Here is a 15,784-nt window from a genome sequence, read left to right on the forward strand (position 1 = left end):
AGAACAATTTCCTCCCAGCTATGCCTTGTCTGTTTTCTGGCTTGGCTAGAAGTGGCGCTAGAAATGCGTTTGTTGATGTGAGGTTGATCGCTCCCACATGTCGTGTGAATTCCCCATGTGATGGATCCGTGTCCGTCCGACCTTCCGGAGGGTGTTTTCACCTCGTGTGTTAGCGCAGCATTCACGTTATCTCTTTGTGTGCACCTGTCGTGTGTTCTCTTTGGTGTTTAGTGCGTTCTCCAAAATCGAACCAACAGCGGTAAGCTTTGGGCTTGGCTGCTTTAAGTGCTGCAATCACTATATCAGCCTTTATTTCTGTTATCTTGCATGCAGTTTTGTGTATGCTTAACAGTCTGTTACAAAAGGGGTCAAGTATCTAAGTAAAATGTGCATAATTACTAAGTTAAACAGTAGTATTTTGGATTGCAACTTGAACTAAGCATGTTTTTGTATAATGTTTTTGACACCTTCAGTTGAATCCAAAACAGGAATTGCAAGGCAATTGGACTAATTTGGTTTATTTATTAAAAGAAAAAAACACAACAAACCTTTGTGACATGACTGTCTGAGAATTCTAGAATAAGAATAATTTTGAAGCCAAAATTTCTCTTATAATCTTAATGAGTGTGAAATGTTATATTTTTTCGGACAGCAGTACTGTTGGTTAATATTTGCTAATCCTTCCCCCATTGTCATACCCAAGGGACACAATTAGAAAAGTTTGTTTTCCTGAGTTAACATGCCTTAATAAACAATATTATGTTCTCACTTAACAATGTCTTATCAAATGGCCTCAATGTCTTTAAAGCTGGCTTCAGTCGTGCTGGGGGATCTGGAGGAGCGACCAGGGAAATTCCAGGATTGCTTGACAGGGGCACCGTGTGGGATAGGAACTGCATAGGCAATGTCCTGGAAGAGGCCATGAACTGCTTTGCCGAGATGCAGAGGCAGACAGAGGAGAAATTCCGCATGTGGATAGAAAAGCTAACCCGTCTTGACACGGACGAAGAAAGCAAGCAACAACTGGAGCCCAGGGAACCTAAAATTCAACTAGTTGGCCAAAGAGTCCCCCCTACCACACAGTCAGGGGCTTTCATACAGATGCCTGATAGCCAAGTACTTCCACAGCAGTCGTTTAATTCTTACGTGGGATATCAAAATGTCGATGCTGCGCTAGAGTTTCCAGCAACTTTCAATAACAATTTTCCACCTGTCTTTCCAGAGAACGGGAATGTTGCAGAGCCTGATCTGAATCAATCATAAACTTAAAACAAACAAAAAAAAAATCCGATCTTTGCAATCTTGATGTTACTTTGGATTATGCTAAAACAAACGTTTGCTTTTCTCTTTGTGTATGCTTGTTTTGCTTTTCCTCTTTTGGGCTTTGTTACCATTGATTTTTGGGGTTTTTTTTGTTTAATTTATAGAGAATATATATGTAGTTTTAAAACACCCACATTGTACCCACGTGCATGTGCCAGCACACCCATACAGACACCTTTAAAGGTGTGAGGGGAAACCACACTGAGCCTTCATCACCAACCTTGGAAAAGTATGACTTAGAATCCTTGTTTAGATACCACAAAATCAGTAGAGCTATGTTTGTTATAATAGGAGCATTCAGAGCATTCATCCAAATGCTCTTTTTGCATGTTAAAACATTTATATTAGGAAGTAAGTTTTGTATTTAAGGATGTAAAACACCCTAGAAAAGCAGATTAGGTACAGACTCATGACATTTGCTTAACTCTGTTTACTCCAAAGTTGTACAGCTTCAATTTATCACACGTTATTTTTTTTCCTTCTTCCTTTTTAGGCAGAAGTAATAAACAAGCTTACCCTAAAGATTTACTTATATATAACAAATGTGCGCAACTGGTTGTTTGGGTTTTTTTGTCTCCCATTTAGTAGTTCATTTTCTGTCCGGAGTTTTTATTATTGTCACCGCTGTGTTGCACATGGCATATTTATGGAGGCAGCTGTCTTATACTGTGCGCACAAATACACACATGTATATATATATATATGTGTGTGTGTGTGTGTGTGTGTGTGTGTGTGTGTGCGGTTTGGGTGGAAGTCATCTCTAATTTTAGGTGTCATTTGCTGTGGATCTCCCGAATCAAAGGGAAGAGATAAGCACCTACAAGAGGACACCTCCTGGCAGCGTCTTTCTCTTCCATTAGTTGTCTAAGCCTCCCACATAAACAATTTACAATAGATAATTTTTGGCTAAAGTCAGGTGAGGTGAATCACACCCAACTGTGTGTGCCTGCATGACCCATGCACGGAAAATACTGCTGCTTTATTCTGTATATACGACCAAACTGCATCCTTCATGCTGGAATAAACATGGTTATGTCAGTCCTAAGATAAGCAGCCATCTGCGGATGGTTTGAGCCTTGGCACAGGAATTTAAAATAAGGCTCGACAACCAGATTAGTAAACACTGTGGTGGTCTGAAGGTGTGGGCTGCTGGTCTGGGTCAGACAGCAAGAGCTTCTTCTGAACCACGTCTGAATGACACTGAAATAATTATTTACTTGTGATGGGGAATGCCAGAACATTAGGTTCATTTAAATAATACAATAACTTGCTATTGTGTGGATTTTTTTATACTGATAGCCTGAATAGGCAGGCTTGAAACTGTGATGTTTAAAGTAGGATTAATTTTAACTATATATTAGAAATCTCTATTTAATTCTTATTATTATCACTACAGACAGGGATTTTTTGGTCATCTCTCCATTAAAGCCTTTCTTCCTATGAAGTAACTCTCCATAACTACCAAAAACATATATTTATCATCAGTTGGAACTTGCTAAAAGTTTCTAAAGCGAATTAAATGAAAGTTCTCATTATGGAAGTTGAAGGTCTTTGCATAGGGATAGCTTAAGTAAAGAGAATGCTATATGTCTCCTTTAGGTCTGTTGTTTTGCTTTTAAAACCTAATTATGTTAGTGTAATTACTTTTCTTCCTGTTGGAAGTAACCGCTGTATCTTCTATAGATCTGATTGTTTTTTCTCCTTGAAGTCAGTGGGAGTTTTTCCATCAATTTAGGTGGGGTTTGGATCAAACCTCTAACAGGAACTCAAGAAATCCCTTTTGTTTTCAGTATAGTACTAACACTGGTGTTTTAACATTATTCTTGTCACAGACTTCTTTTTTTTATTTTAATCATATGTGATGCCTTCATTAAAAAATGAGGTTAGAGAGCTGTGTTGTTCTCAGAGTCACTGTTTGAAAGACTATGCAGGAGATAATTTTTAAGTACTGGAATAAAATCTTTACAGATCACCTTCATGCATAATTTTGATACAAAGCTTTTGATATGAACTTGTAAGAAAACCCCCTCATCTGAAACTGCGTGCATTTTTAATATAACTGTAGGTAAAAGTGAAACTAGTTATGTTGGATTGTAATTTAATAGACTTGTCCTTATTTGTTTAAAATTTAAGATCCTTCAGGGAAGATTATTTGCTGATATTAAAAAAAATCAGATCATTCTGGCGTTGATAGATTTGATATATACATATATATATATATATGCCTTTATGACAATGATAAGAGCAGCATAACATAAAGCATGACAACTTTACAAGTCTTCCCATGCATGCAGAAGCAGCTTTTTGCAGTGACTGGTTTCTTTTAATGTGTAAGAGTCACATAACTCAGTACGTCTGTAAGCATGGCCTTAACCTTTTTTTTTAAATAAAATAGCATATATGGAGCAATTAGGTATTTCAAAACAAGTTGTGTAAGGAGATGAGCTGAACTTAATTATCTCTCAGACTGAAACAGACTTTTACATATCGATCTCATAAATAGATAATTACTTTGTTAGGGATTTCTGCCAGCCTGCAAGTGTCTTGGCTAGGTGATCTATTTAAAGAAATAGAAATACTGAAATCATTCGGTGTAGTAATAGATCAAAATTTGGGTTTCATTACTATGGGCAAAAATTAAACACCTTTACACATTTTTATCCATTTATACTCATTGTTTTTTTTTCACTTCAAGTAGTTATGAATGTGAAAGAACAAGCAGACAGTTATAGCAGTTGAGCATACAGACTTTAAAGCTGTGCTCTTCCTAGGATAAAATTATTCCAAGGCACCCAGAAGGCTGAGGGAATAGTTTATATTAGATATCATTTCAACTTGATTTCCCTGCAAAAACTACCTAGTGCTAAGAACACCTGTGCAAGACCAATGGTTGTAAATGGTAAATATTGGTTTTTGTGTTGGTTCTTTTAACTTGCTGCAAACCTGGAGCCAGATATTCAGCCGTCATAAATCCGCTCCTTTGAAATGAAAACTGTGTGTTGATTTACACGGTTGAATATTGGGTCCAATAGCTTGTTTTCCGAGTGAAGAAATAAGTTTTTCCTTCTAGGAGCCAAGAGGGGAACCCAAAATTTCTGCTTTTTTGGGTGTAATGTATATAACCTGCCTGCTGAAGGATTTGTCGGGCTGTGCAATTAAACAGGAGCATCTCTCCTCATGCTCTGTATTGTGAATTTGAAAGACACAGAGCACTGAATAAACCAACTTTCAGGTAGCAAAACTAGTCATGAGTCTGTATTTTAAATACATGTGCAGCAGCCTTTGGCGTCTCTTTCAGAAAATTGATTCCTAACACGTAATTTCAGATTTACTCTTTGTCCTCCTGGAAATATTTTTGCTATATTATATGGCTGCGGTTAAGTTCGTAATGATTTCTGTTTTAGGCTCTTATTGTCAAAGGGCTTTGACGAGAGACTTTCAGGGATTTAAAATTTCTTCAGCTGAAATTTTAACGTAAATTTTAATCTCATCCATTCTATGATTCGTTAAAGCATCCTGCCCTAATTTAAGACTATTTTTAAGACTGTCGGAAGGAAACTCTTCTACTTTCCAACCCAGAGTTAATCTTCAATGTATGTTTATTCTCACATCTCAACAAATTCCTTCAAATTTAACAACAGAGGAGAAACCAGTAGGAGTTTTGCACAGACACTGAGAATCACAGATGATAATTCAGAGTTTAATTGCCCTAGGTTTTATACTTTCAAATGGAGTAAAGAAACATTCCAGTTTCTTCAAAGAATTTTGCTTATGGTTTTGAAAGAGCAAATGCATCAGATCAGCTGGTGTAATTCCAATGGAGACAGTGCCAGTTATAACCCAGCCGGCCTATGGTAGTCTCTATATTGCCATTTTTAATATCAAATTATATGTTTTCGGTGTGGCAGCTGTTTGCAGGGGAGTAACTGAACACCCATGTGACTGCAAAGTTGGGATTTAGTAGCAGGTGAAACACAGCTAATTTATTAGCATTTTTTTGTGGAAGTACAATATAAGTAAGACTTCAAGCGGCTTAAATGCCAAACTGGCAATTCAGTAAATGAAGAAATTAAGATATCTGCTCCAGGAGTCGCACCCTGTGTAGGAGCCTTTGGAAGCCAGGGAGCTTTAGGATACAGTGTATTTCCTCAGGCATTTGTGCTGCTTTTCGCTCCCTTGAGTGTGGTTTGGTAAGAAAGGTCTGTAGGAAATTCACAGAATCCCAGAATGTCAGGGATTGGAAGGGACCTGGAAAGCTCATCCAGTGCAATCCCCCCATGGAGCAGGAACACCCAGCTGAGGTTCCACAGGAAGGTGTCCAGGCGGGTTTGAATGGCTGCAGAGAAGGAGACTCCACAACCTCCCTGGGCAGCCTGGGCCAGGCTCTGACACCCTCACCAGGAACAAGTTTCTTCTCAAATTTAAGTGGAACCTCCTGTGTTCCAGTTTGAACCCATTACCCCTTGTCCTATCACTGGTTGTCACCCAGAAGAGCCTGGCTCCATCCTCCTGACACTCACCCTTTATATACCTGTAAACATGAATGAGGTCACCCCTCAGTCTCCTCCAAGCCTCAGAGCCCCAGCTCCCTCAGCCTTTCCTCGCATGGGAGATGCTCCACTCCCTTAAATTCTGCCCTTTACACATAATTTGATCCAAGGGTTTGGGGTTTCTGCTTCACGTGCTTCTAACAAGACACCTGAATTTTTCAGGTTTTGCTTGGGAATAAAAAAAAAAAAAGGGCAATACACAACATAGAACAGATTCTACTAAAGGCAGTGAAACTTTATTCAGCGTTTCTAATGCAAAAAAATAACTGAACAGGGGAAAAAATAAGCCTTTCAGATATACTGCCCTTCAATGTTATTTTTAACAGTATTAGGACAAAATTCAGGCAGAAGTTTAAATACTTTTCAGGTTCACAGTGTCTTTTATTGTTTTTGCAGGATCGTTAGGTTATTTTATCTGAGCTGCTAGAGTTAAGACTGGAGGACCAATCTTAACTTAAATGAAACGGGATTGTATTTGGCAGTTATTCTACAAACTGAAATGTATTTAGTAACACTGTTTTCTCTTGTTAATATATTTTGTCTTTTCCTGTATCCACATACTGTAAACCTTCTTTTTTTTAAAAAAAAAAAGTGATATTTCAAGGGCATTGATAAATTAAATTCTACCCCCATTAAAACCAGTAGAAAACTTCTGCTAATTTCAATGGGGGCTAGCACTTAACCTCATTAAAAATTGAGCCAATTCTGCAGTTTTTGGTCAGAGAATCCTTCGGGAGGCTTTAATCTTTGCCTGGTTATCGTGTGTAAATCAGGTGAATTGAGGCTCTGCGCTGTGACCACTGCAGTTCCATTTGGAAGCACCAAAACAGACGTGCTGTGTGATTTGTGCTGTAGGAGCTGAAACGTTCAGGCTGGTTGACAGAGATGGGCAGTACCTTGCAAAACGCGAACCCAGAAATCGGTCTTTTCTCACAAATTTTATTAGCTTTGCAGTGCAAAATGAAGGCACATGGAAAATGGGATTATTGGTTTAGAAGCAGTTGTTTTCTGGAGTACATGGGGTGCGTTTTTACCCACCTTTTCCTGATTTAAGTTTTATTTCCATAGGGATTTTTTTTAACTGTCATAGCTATGTCAGGGTAGGGTGCGATGGTTTCCAAAACCCTCCTGATACACTTTTGTGTGTAAAACTGGGTAAGAGATCTGGCTAATATATCTGCTTCCATAATTAATCAATTATTAGCTGGTATCAGGGAAAATAAATCTATCATGAGATACGAAGTGCACACCACACCCTGATATTTCCAGTCCACAGCCACCTTCCATGTGCCTTTGCCTAACGCACAATGAAAAAGACTTTATTATGTCTTTAAATTGGTAAAACAAATCCAAGATATTTTCCGTCTAGTCATCAAAAAGCCTGAAACAATGAATGTTGATCGGCGAGACTTGAATTTTTGAGATCTCTTTTTGTGTGATATATTGAAAACGATCCAGTCTGAGAGCATTTGATCATGCTGTTTTGATTTTATTATTGTGATATAAAAAAAAAAAGACAAACACAAAAGCTTTACTGTGTGAAATGAAGGAAAATGTGAGGAAGGTGGATTCATGCATAATTTTTGTTCACTTTATGATTTTAGAGAGAATGTTGTTACATTACTATTGGTTTTTTTTGTTGTATTGACAATGTATTCTTTGTCTAACCCTGTAAATTTTGAAATGTAACTACTGTAACCTGGAATAAATAAATCAATATAAATAGTAATGAAGCATTTCATGTTGCTAAAAACATAAAAAAGCAAGTATCTCCTGCCACCCATCCCTCTTTGGGAATTGTTTTAGAGTTCAGCCAGTTTATGCCACTTGAACTTCACATACTTTATGAAACCGGATCATGTTTTAAATAACATCAGGTTTGTATTGTTTATCTAAAGCAGAACGACTGTCACTTCAGCCTGTAGTGTTGTATGTGAACCCTTTCTGTTCGGATCGAAGTTACTGACCAGTGTGCCTCCTGTAAAACTTTTGGCAAGTCCCTTGAGATGAATCCTCTAAGTTTTGGCACATAAAACTTGATTATTTTGATCACTGTCGTGATCATCTGATCTTCAAAAGTCCACTCCGCGTTTTGCCAAATCTTGAGGTAAATAGAGTTATCTCTTAAATATAAGTGCCGAATGTGAATGTTCTCAGATCTTCTGCTTTTAAATGTCTCAGTGTTCTCTTTTGTCGTATAAAAATAAATGCAATTTAATTTAGAGCACTGAGACCAAGATAAAGCAGTGCCTGTGTTCGGGGTGTCTCCTTGGGCTCACAAGCACCTGGGTGCCTCTGTGTGTTGCCTTTTAACTTGTGTGTGTTTCACGAAAGCATTCCTAAACACTATTTCTAAACTCTTCAATAGTTTAACAGTTAAAAATAGCTCAGTAATTTGAGGGGAGCGTTGTTTTCTGCAAAGCCGAGCTCATCTGCTTGTTAGCCTTGAGCAAGCTGCAAATCTCTGCTTGCCTCAGTTTCCCCCATAGGCAAAAGGAGGTTAATAACCACCTCGGAGCTCTTTGAGGTCCACAAATGGAAAGCTTTTTGGAAGAATAAAGTGCTGTAATTATTATTATTGTTATTATCCTACCTGTTCTGTGTGTTCTAAAGCTTAGACTCGTAAGGTTTCACTTCTCATTGCAAGGACACTGATGACTCCAGAGGGCGATTCAGACCACCGAAAGTAGGCTTTTAATTCTGGAATTCAGTCAGGGTAGTCCTCTGGAGGTTTTAGTCTTTTCCCACTACCTGGGTAGAGAAAATACAGCAAAATTTAAGTCCCATCCTTAAGGCCGATGTTCATCGTGCTGAACTTCAGGAGTGTAAAAGGTGCCTCATTTTAGGGGCTGCTTCAGCTCTTTCTGTTCCCTGGGAAGGAGGGGAGATGATGCTCCAAGCTGCAGCTTCTAGGCTGGGAATACTTGTCCATTAAGTTCTTCTGTGTGGCTGCAGTAGGAGGGAGTTTAGGTCCACATGCCTAGATTTAAGAAATCTAAAGAGCAATAATGACATACAGGACTAAATACACTATATTTTTTGCTTCTTATGTTAAAGTACTGCTGCGCATTGATGCACAGTTGTTTCAGTGCAAGTGTACGGTGCTTGTTATAGGAAAAATGCTTTTAACCTGCACCTGAAATTTTATGTCTGATTCCCTCTTTTTGCTTGTGCTGCCATTATAATGGATTAAGGGATGAGTTTGGATCTCATAGCACAGTTTAGACCACTGAAAGTTGAGATGTGGCTCTGTGAGAGGCATGGGAGTGGCTGGCAGATAAGAAATTGTTGAATTTTCCGTGCTGAAAGCTTAAAAATTGACACGTGTAGACCTGAACCTTTGTGCGTGTGTCTTCTGATTCAGTCGTCCTTAGCAAAATTAGTTTTGATGATCTCTGTAAATTAATAGAGAATTGGACACTTGGAAACGCTGCCCCCGTGATGACCTCTGCCTCTGAATTATTTAAAAAAATAAACAAAAAAGCGGTCTGTCCCCTATTAGCATTAAATGTCAACAGCTGTATTTTGCTCCTGGTACTTATTAACTTTCAGCCATGTCCTTTTCAAGCATTTATTGTTTTAGAAATGAGTTAAGGCTTATCACCAGGGAAATTTAAGTCTTCCAGCCAGCTTGGCTTCCCAAAGGTCTGATTTTTTTTTTCCTTAAATAAGTTTAAATTACGGAGCAGAGAACCTCTTAATCATGCTTACGTTAAATTTGTAGCATGGTGTGGTGGGTTCTGGTGTCTGTTTATCTGTTGAAATCCTGCCACAGTCAGTAATTCTGAGAAGTGGCTCCATCCCAAACAAAATACAACAAGTTACAGCTGTGGTTGCAGTTAATCCTCTTACCTCTTCAACCTGAAAGAGGTTCTGCTCTTATTTCTTAGCCAAATTGAATTTGTCCTTATTTCTTGGTACCACACATTCACTTCACATCACATCATCAGATGCTGATGTAGTTGGCTGGGAAAATATTATTAACTTCCAAATTTAACCCTTCCCGTCCCATCCTTGTAACGCTGAAAAGGAAATGGACTTTTGAGAAAGGGGGAATTTTAGGGAGTGTTTTAATGTGCCTTCATTGAAACTTCGGTGTAGTTGTCTGTAACTTATATATTGGTGGGTTGGTTGTTTGTTTTTAAACACACAAAGGTGTTTATTTCTTTTATACACACTGGGAATCCTAGGATTTGTTGCCATTCCTTGGGCCACATTGGTCATTTACAGGTGACAGGTATGGATAACCCTGATGTCAGGGGCCAAATCTGATCCTGAAAGGCAAAAACAGATCACTGCTGTGATTGCGTTGTAAATAAGCAGCTTTTTTTTCCCCCAGATTGTTAAATTGGTGGCTGTTACGCTGACAAATATAATTACAGTATGTAAATTATATTGAAAATATTTTTGTCTGTTTGATGTATACTAAATTTAAGCTAAGTTATAAGGTGTGCTGTTTGGAAGTGTGGAAGATACAAGAGTGGAGCTACAGATAACAAGTTTATGCTTGTATTTCCTACTGATGAAGACTTTCACACAAGTTATTTCTATGGGTAGGTGATGAGAATATCACTCTGCATGTATATACATTTATTATACATTTTGCATGATTATACATGTAGGAGTGGTACAATTTTGACTTGAGACTATTGGTGCCTATTGTCCAAATATAATTCTACTTGTGTAGACACATCTTATCTAAAATCAAATTTCGCTTCTGCTTTTGCAGATTTTAGTAAGATGCAAGAGGAACAAAGATGTGAAGGAACAGTGTGCACAGCTCTAGAAATTTTAGATAACCTCTTGAAAAAATGGTCAAATAGTCAATATTGTACTTGACCCTCGTATCTTCTGCACTCGACTGTTTATTTTTTTAGATCACATTATGTATGTTCATGCTGAACTCTGATGATAAGACTGAAAGAAAACATGCCTGTCGTGATTCAGTCCAGCTGTAACTTCTGCATGTGATTTAATCATCGGCTTTTGCAAATAATTAACTGAGCATCACCAGCTTAATTGTGAACTTGGTATTCCATTAGTTTGTAATTGCCTTTTAAAAAGACAAAGATTGCCTTTCAGTTAATTATTGGGACTTCTTTTCCAGTCATAATCATCAGCGTTTCATGTTGTGAACAGTTTGGTCTTTAATACGTTGGCATTTAACTACTCATTTATTTTTGTTGAGTCTGTTTTAAGTTTGTAATACAACATTGTTTCATGAAACTGTTGTTTTGGAGGCAGGTCTGATTGGAAATACATTGTGAATTTCTTCATACCTTGTTGCAAAACTGATCTCCAGTAATAAGCAATATGGTCGCTCTTTTAATGAAGTGTGTTGCTAATCACAAAATAGGCGTTTCTTAGAACAGTGGGTAGAATGATGTTTCAGGCACCAAGTTATTAAAAAAAAAAGGAAAACCAAAAAAAAAATCACCCTAAAATCCTCAGTAGAAATGGCTTTTCAGACTAAATTTGATGCTTCTAGTTTGTTGCGTTCTTTCTGTCTTCAACAGGCACTTAACACTCCTAAAAGAAAGAAACCAGTCTTTCTTGAAAAGTATTTTCATTTAATTCTTGGTTTCTTGATTTCTTTAGTCGCTTTATACCTCTTGAGGTCCTGTCTTCCTAAAAAAATTATTAGTTTATGATCATTTTATATTATTCCATACAAATTATACCATCTACACATCATACCCTTAACAAAAATTCCTGCAGATGCTCAAGCACCAGAACTGCTCTGGAATTAAGGAATCGCAGTAGCAAAAGCGCTGAGCTTTGGCTTCACGTTTTCCTATTTCATCCTTGTTTTTATGGATGAAGTCTTGGCCCAAATAAAGTTTTGATTCTGCCATTTGGGGAGTGGGAATTCCAACCATTTTCACCCACCCCGAGTCAATAAGCTGTAGCTGCGATGAGGCATTCGAGTTAAAAATGTGCATCTTTTCAGAATGACTACATATATCCTTTCTCTCTGCTCCCACATTAATCTTTGTCTTGAATTTTACTTTTTTTTCTGTGCCTCTTAACAAAATAGACCAAAAAATAGCTTTTTGTTATTCTTCAATAATAGATTTCAGAATAATGTAAGCAAGTTTCTCTCGCTCTTCACTTTGGTGGCCAAGGTGGATATGGTAATCATATTTAACTAAAAGCATGTTTGTTACTGCACATTATAGTTTTGTTTCTTGTTGATCTTGAAAAAAACAACACCCCAAAAAACATAGCCATTTGGAGAAATTCCCTTTTCCTTGGCAGGTAAATGTTACGTAGGGAAAGTTGCCTAATGTTAAATCTGTTGTCACTGGATCAGTTATATCAGAAAGTTAGTTTTATTCAGCCAGCCCTAAAGCGATGTGAGCTGTCAGTTGAGTTTTGTAAAATTTTCTAGTTAAATATCTTGTCTGGCCAAATTTAATGTCCTGTAACCTACTATTTTCTGTTTTAAGCTGAAGGTTTTATCCTTTTAGGATTGTAAATGTAACATTGTCAGATATGGAAATGTTTATGTGTTAATGTAAAAGATAGTACACAGATAACTGATACATTGATAAATGTGTTTTTCTTGCATTTGTGTTTTTTATGTATGCAGAAGTTAAAATGTCTCTGTAATCTCAGACGTACTTTCCTTAAGTGAAGTTTAAGAATTTATATAATTTATAGTTCTTTAAGAGCTTCATGTAGAGGATGGCATTAACCCATAGACTGTTTATACTTTTAAAGGTGTGTTTCATAGTATGGTGACTTCTAATCCGTGTTTTCTCCTTCTGTCTTTCTGCAGATGGACCTCCGATTGTCGCTCATTACGATATATCAGACACAAATTCAGACCCGGAGGTGGTGAGTGTGGACAATCTGTTGGCGGCTGCAGTAGTTCAAGAGCACAATAATTCTTTAGGAAAACAAGACCTGGGATCTGCCTGGAGATCCAGAGGGCTGCTAGAGGAGCTGAGTGGTGACACAGGTTCGTTTAAATCCTCTTTCTCCGATGCTTGTTCCAGCATCTCAGTCGGTGTCCCTCCCTTATCTTGCTTTCAGTATTTTAGTGATTTACACAACTTTAAAAGCTCCTTGTGCGGACTGTGCAATAAAACAGTATAGGTGCTGCTTAAAAAGCCTTGGCATTTATTCCATAATACAACTGATAAAAAATGGCAAAGATTTCAGCAGTGTATCTTTTGACACTAATTTTCTTAATTATGTTTTTCTCCTCCTTTTCCTTCTAATTGCTTCTTGGAACTTAGGTCTGGGATTTTGGTGTGGGGTTTTTTGGTGTTTTTTGTTCTTGTGTGTGTGTGTTGGAGGCTGTGTTGGTTTTATTTGTTTAGTTTTAATTTAATTCTAATTTTTATTTATTTTGACGAAAGTGGGCTAAGCTTGTTACTGAATAGCTGATCATGATGACCTGTGTCACCAGCTACTAAACTGATCACAATCCCATTTTAATTATTGTAATTGTGTATGTCGTCTTGGTCTCTTTTGTCTCTTCGTTTCTTTAAAATACAGGAATAACCAATGCTTGTATTCCATCTGCTTTTCTAATATACCTTAGAAAACTGGACATACCAGCATCAGGTAAAGATGAAAAGGTGCTGATAAGTGGGCTTAGCAGCAAAAAACAGCACAGAAATTTCCTTCAAGAAAGCAAGAGCAGAAACACTGTGGAAGAATTCAGAGGAGTTCATGGAGCTCATAAAAACTGTTCAGTTTCGCTGAATCCCTGCAACTTCTTCACTAACGAAGGAGTTAAAAAGCATCAAATGCTGCAGTGCTCGGGGTGCAGAGAGCGAATGGGGAACATTAGCTCCATCCCATGGCCTTGTATGCCAACATACTGCCTTCCTTTCCACTCTTTATTGTACACGTTAACACTTTAGCTGTGTAAGACACAGTCTTGCCTGCAGTGGAGCACAGCAGTTTTTTGTTTCACGCTGGCTTTTCCAACCACAAACCTGCCAGAAGACACCTGCAGTGTAAGTGCCCTGGTAGCTCTGAGCTGCTTTTCGACGCCTATAAAACTTAAATAAATACAAGTATGTGGCTGATTTTGAAAGAGATGTCCCATTATTATGTAGTGGACAAGTCCATTATTTGAATGTGGGAATCTCCGCTGTGTTATTTTCACCATGGTCTGTGGCTGGATGTGCTTCCAGCCTTTTTATCTCCAAGCTCACTGGTATTGTTTTCAGTATAGCAGCGAGCTGAAAGTGAGCTTTTTGACCCCTAACAAGCCTACTCCTTTATTAAATGATTTATTAAACGATTAGAACAGCTGAAATTATCTGTACGTAGCACTAATGGATTGGTACTTCAAAGGAGTGTAAGGAAATAAACTTTTCTTACCAAGCTTTCTTCCCCATCCTGCTTACGAATACAACGCTGCGGTGCAGGTAAAAATTCGTGTTCCTTTCTATATCCAAGGGGACTTGCAAGGAAGACGTTGCCAGGTAAAAAGAAAACTAGAAAACCAAAAATATTCTTCATCCCTGGCCCTTTGGGAACGTGTCCAGACAAATCTGCTCCTGGTGCTACGGCCATGTCGATGTCTGAAAGGGTGAAATACGTTCTTCTTCTGCGTACCCAGAGCCCTGCACCCTCGGTGCATTTCTGATGGCACAACCATCAGGACTGGCTTCGTCTTACTGCGCCAAGGGCTGCGTGTTTGGAAGGCAGACTTTTCAAATCTTGCATTCACAAGTTTAATCTTCAGCCAGTATCTGGTTTAACAGGCATCAAATGATGTGTTCCCACGGGAAAATAACAACATAAGCTTTATCGAAGTGAAAAATCTTACTAGGACACACTATCACATCTTTGTGCGTGGGCAAATATTTTGGGCTGTTCCCCGAGCCCCGATGTTTTAGGGCAAACAAAACATCTCCTTTGGGCGTCATCCTAACGTGCAAAGAATTTAACAGTGTAGGCATGTTATTAGGCATTAAATTTTTATGGCCAGAGGCTGTAAATCTGTTTGTATGCTACAATCCTGGTTTACACTCAGCTACTGTTGCAGTATTTACTCCGCTAATCATGGTTTCTCTACTGCTAATTGCCTTTTTGTTGTCTGAACTTAAAGCTGTGGTAATTTACTGTTCTTTTGGGGCTTTCAGTTATACATCTGGGGATCATTTTGGGGCTATTTAAGAGCTAATCTGCTTTTTCCCCCTGCCAGACATCCCCTTGTCTAGTGAAGGGCGCAGAACGGTGGTGTTCAGCTGAACTATAATGTTAGGAAAACTCCACCCGGGCTGTTAATTTACTTCAAGTTCAGCTGGCAAATACCTTTTGTTGTCTCGTGAGGTGGCAGCTCCTCTTTGGGAGGCAGCACACGGGTTTCTTTCCTCGCTAACCCTGATCAGATATTGCACCAAAGGTCTTCACTTTCTGAAAATTGAACATACAGGATGGTCTCTGCGCCTCTATTTGCTTGCATCTCTTCCAAGTGCTTTAACCAGCCATTAGAAGGTTCCCCTGGACTTCCTTTAAAGTTTAATTTCTTCCGTCTGTGTCGTCTTGGTCTACATGGGGTTATAATCAGCTCTGCATATTCACACACCTTTGAAATTCTATGGGACATTACTACATCCTTCTCCTGTTGTCTTCGAAGAGGTGTCCAATCAAAGTAGATATACGTAATACATTTATCTAATCCCAAATTTCTGCTCGACAAATGATTCTTCACCCATGTAACCTGAGTGAGTGGTTTCCAAGACACAGGTAATCTCACCTGCTTCGGGGCTGCCCAGTGTTCCACAGGTTTCTACTAAACAGAGGCACAGATGATTTTTCTTTTCCCTTCTTCCTTTTCCCCTTCTTCCTTTTTCCCCTTCTTCCTTTTCCCCCTTCTTCCTTTCCCCCCTTCTTCCTTTCCCCCCTTCTTCCTTTCCCCCCTTCTTCCTTTCCCCCCTTCT

At 38.5% G+C, this 15,784-nt stretch overlaps 1 protein-coding gene across 3 annotated transcripts in view; it reads left to right on the plus strand.

Annotated features, from left to right (window-relative positions):
* The window catches only part of ARK2N (arkadia (RNF111) N-terminal like PKA signaling regulator 2N), a 45,693-nt gene that overhangs the window by 21,245 nt on the left and 8,664 nt on the right, over positions 1-15,784 (plus strand). For 2 of the 3 annotated variants that reach the window (XM_071801825.1, XM_065860719.2), the window contains one exon: positions 12,655-12,837. In XM_071801825.1, coding sequence (XP_071657926.1) covers positions 12,655-12,837 — 183 coding nt within the window. Of the gene's footprint in view, positions 1-808; positions 7,603-12,654; positions 12,838-15,784 lie in introns of those variants that run through there. The other variant, XM_071801826.1, reaches the window with a different exon arrangement.

The sequence above is a fragment of the Patagioenas fasciata genome, chromosome Z (genome assembly GCF_037038585.1).
Source record: "Patagioenas fasciata isolate bPatFas1 chromosome Z, bPatFas1.hap1, whole genome shotgun sequence".
Classification (NCBI taxonomy): Eukaryota; Metazoa; Chordata; class Aves; order Columbiformes; family Columbidae; genus Patagioenas; species Patagioenas fasciata.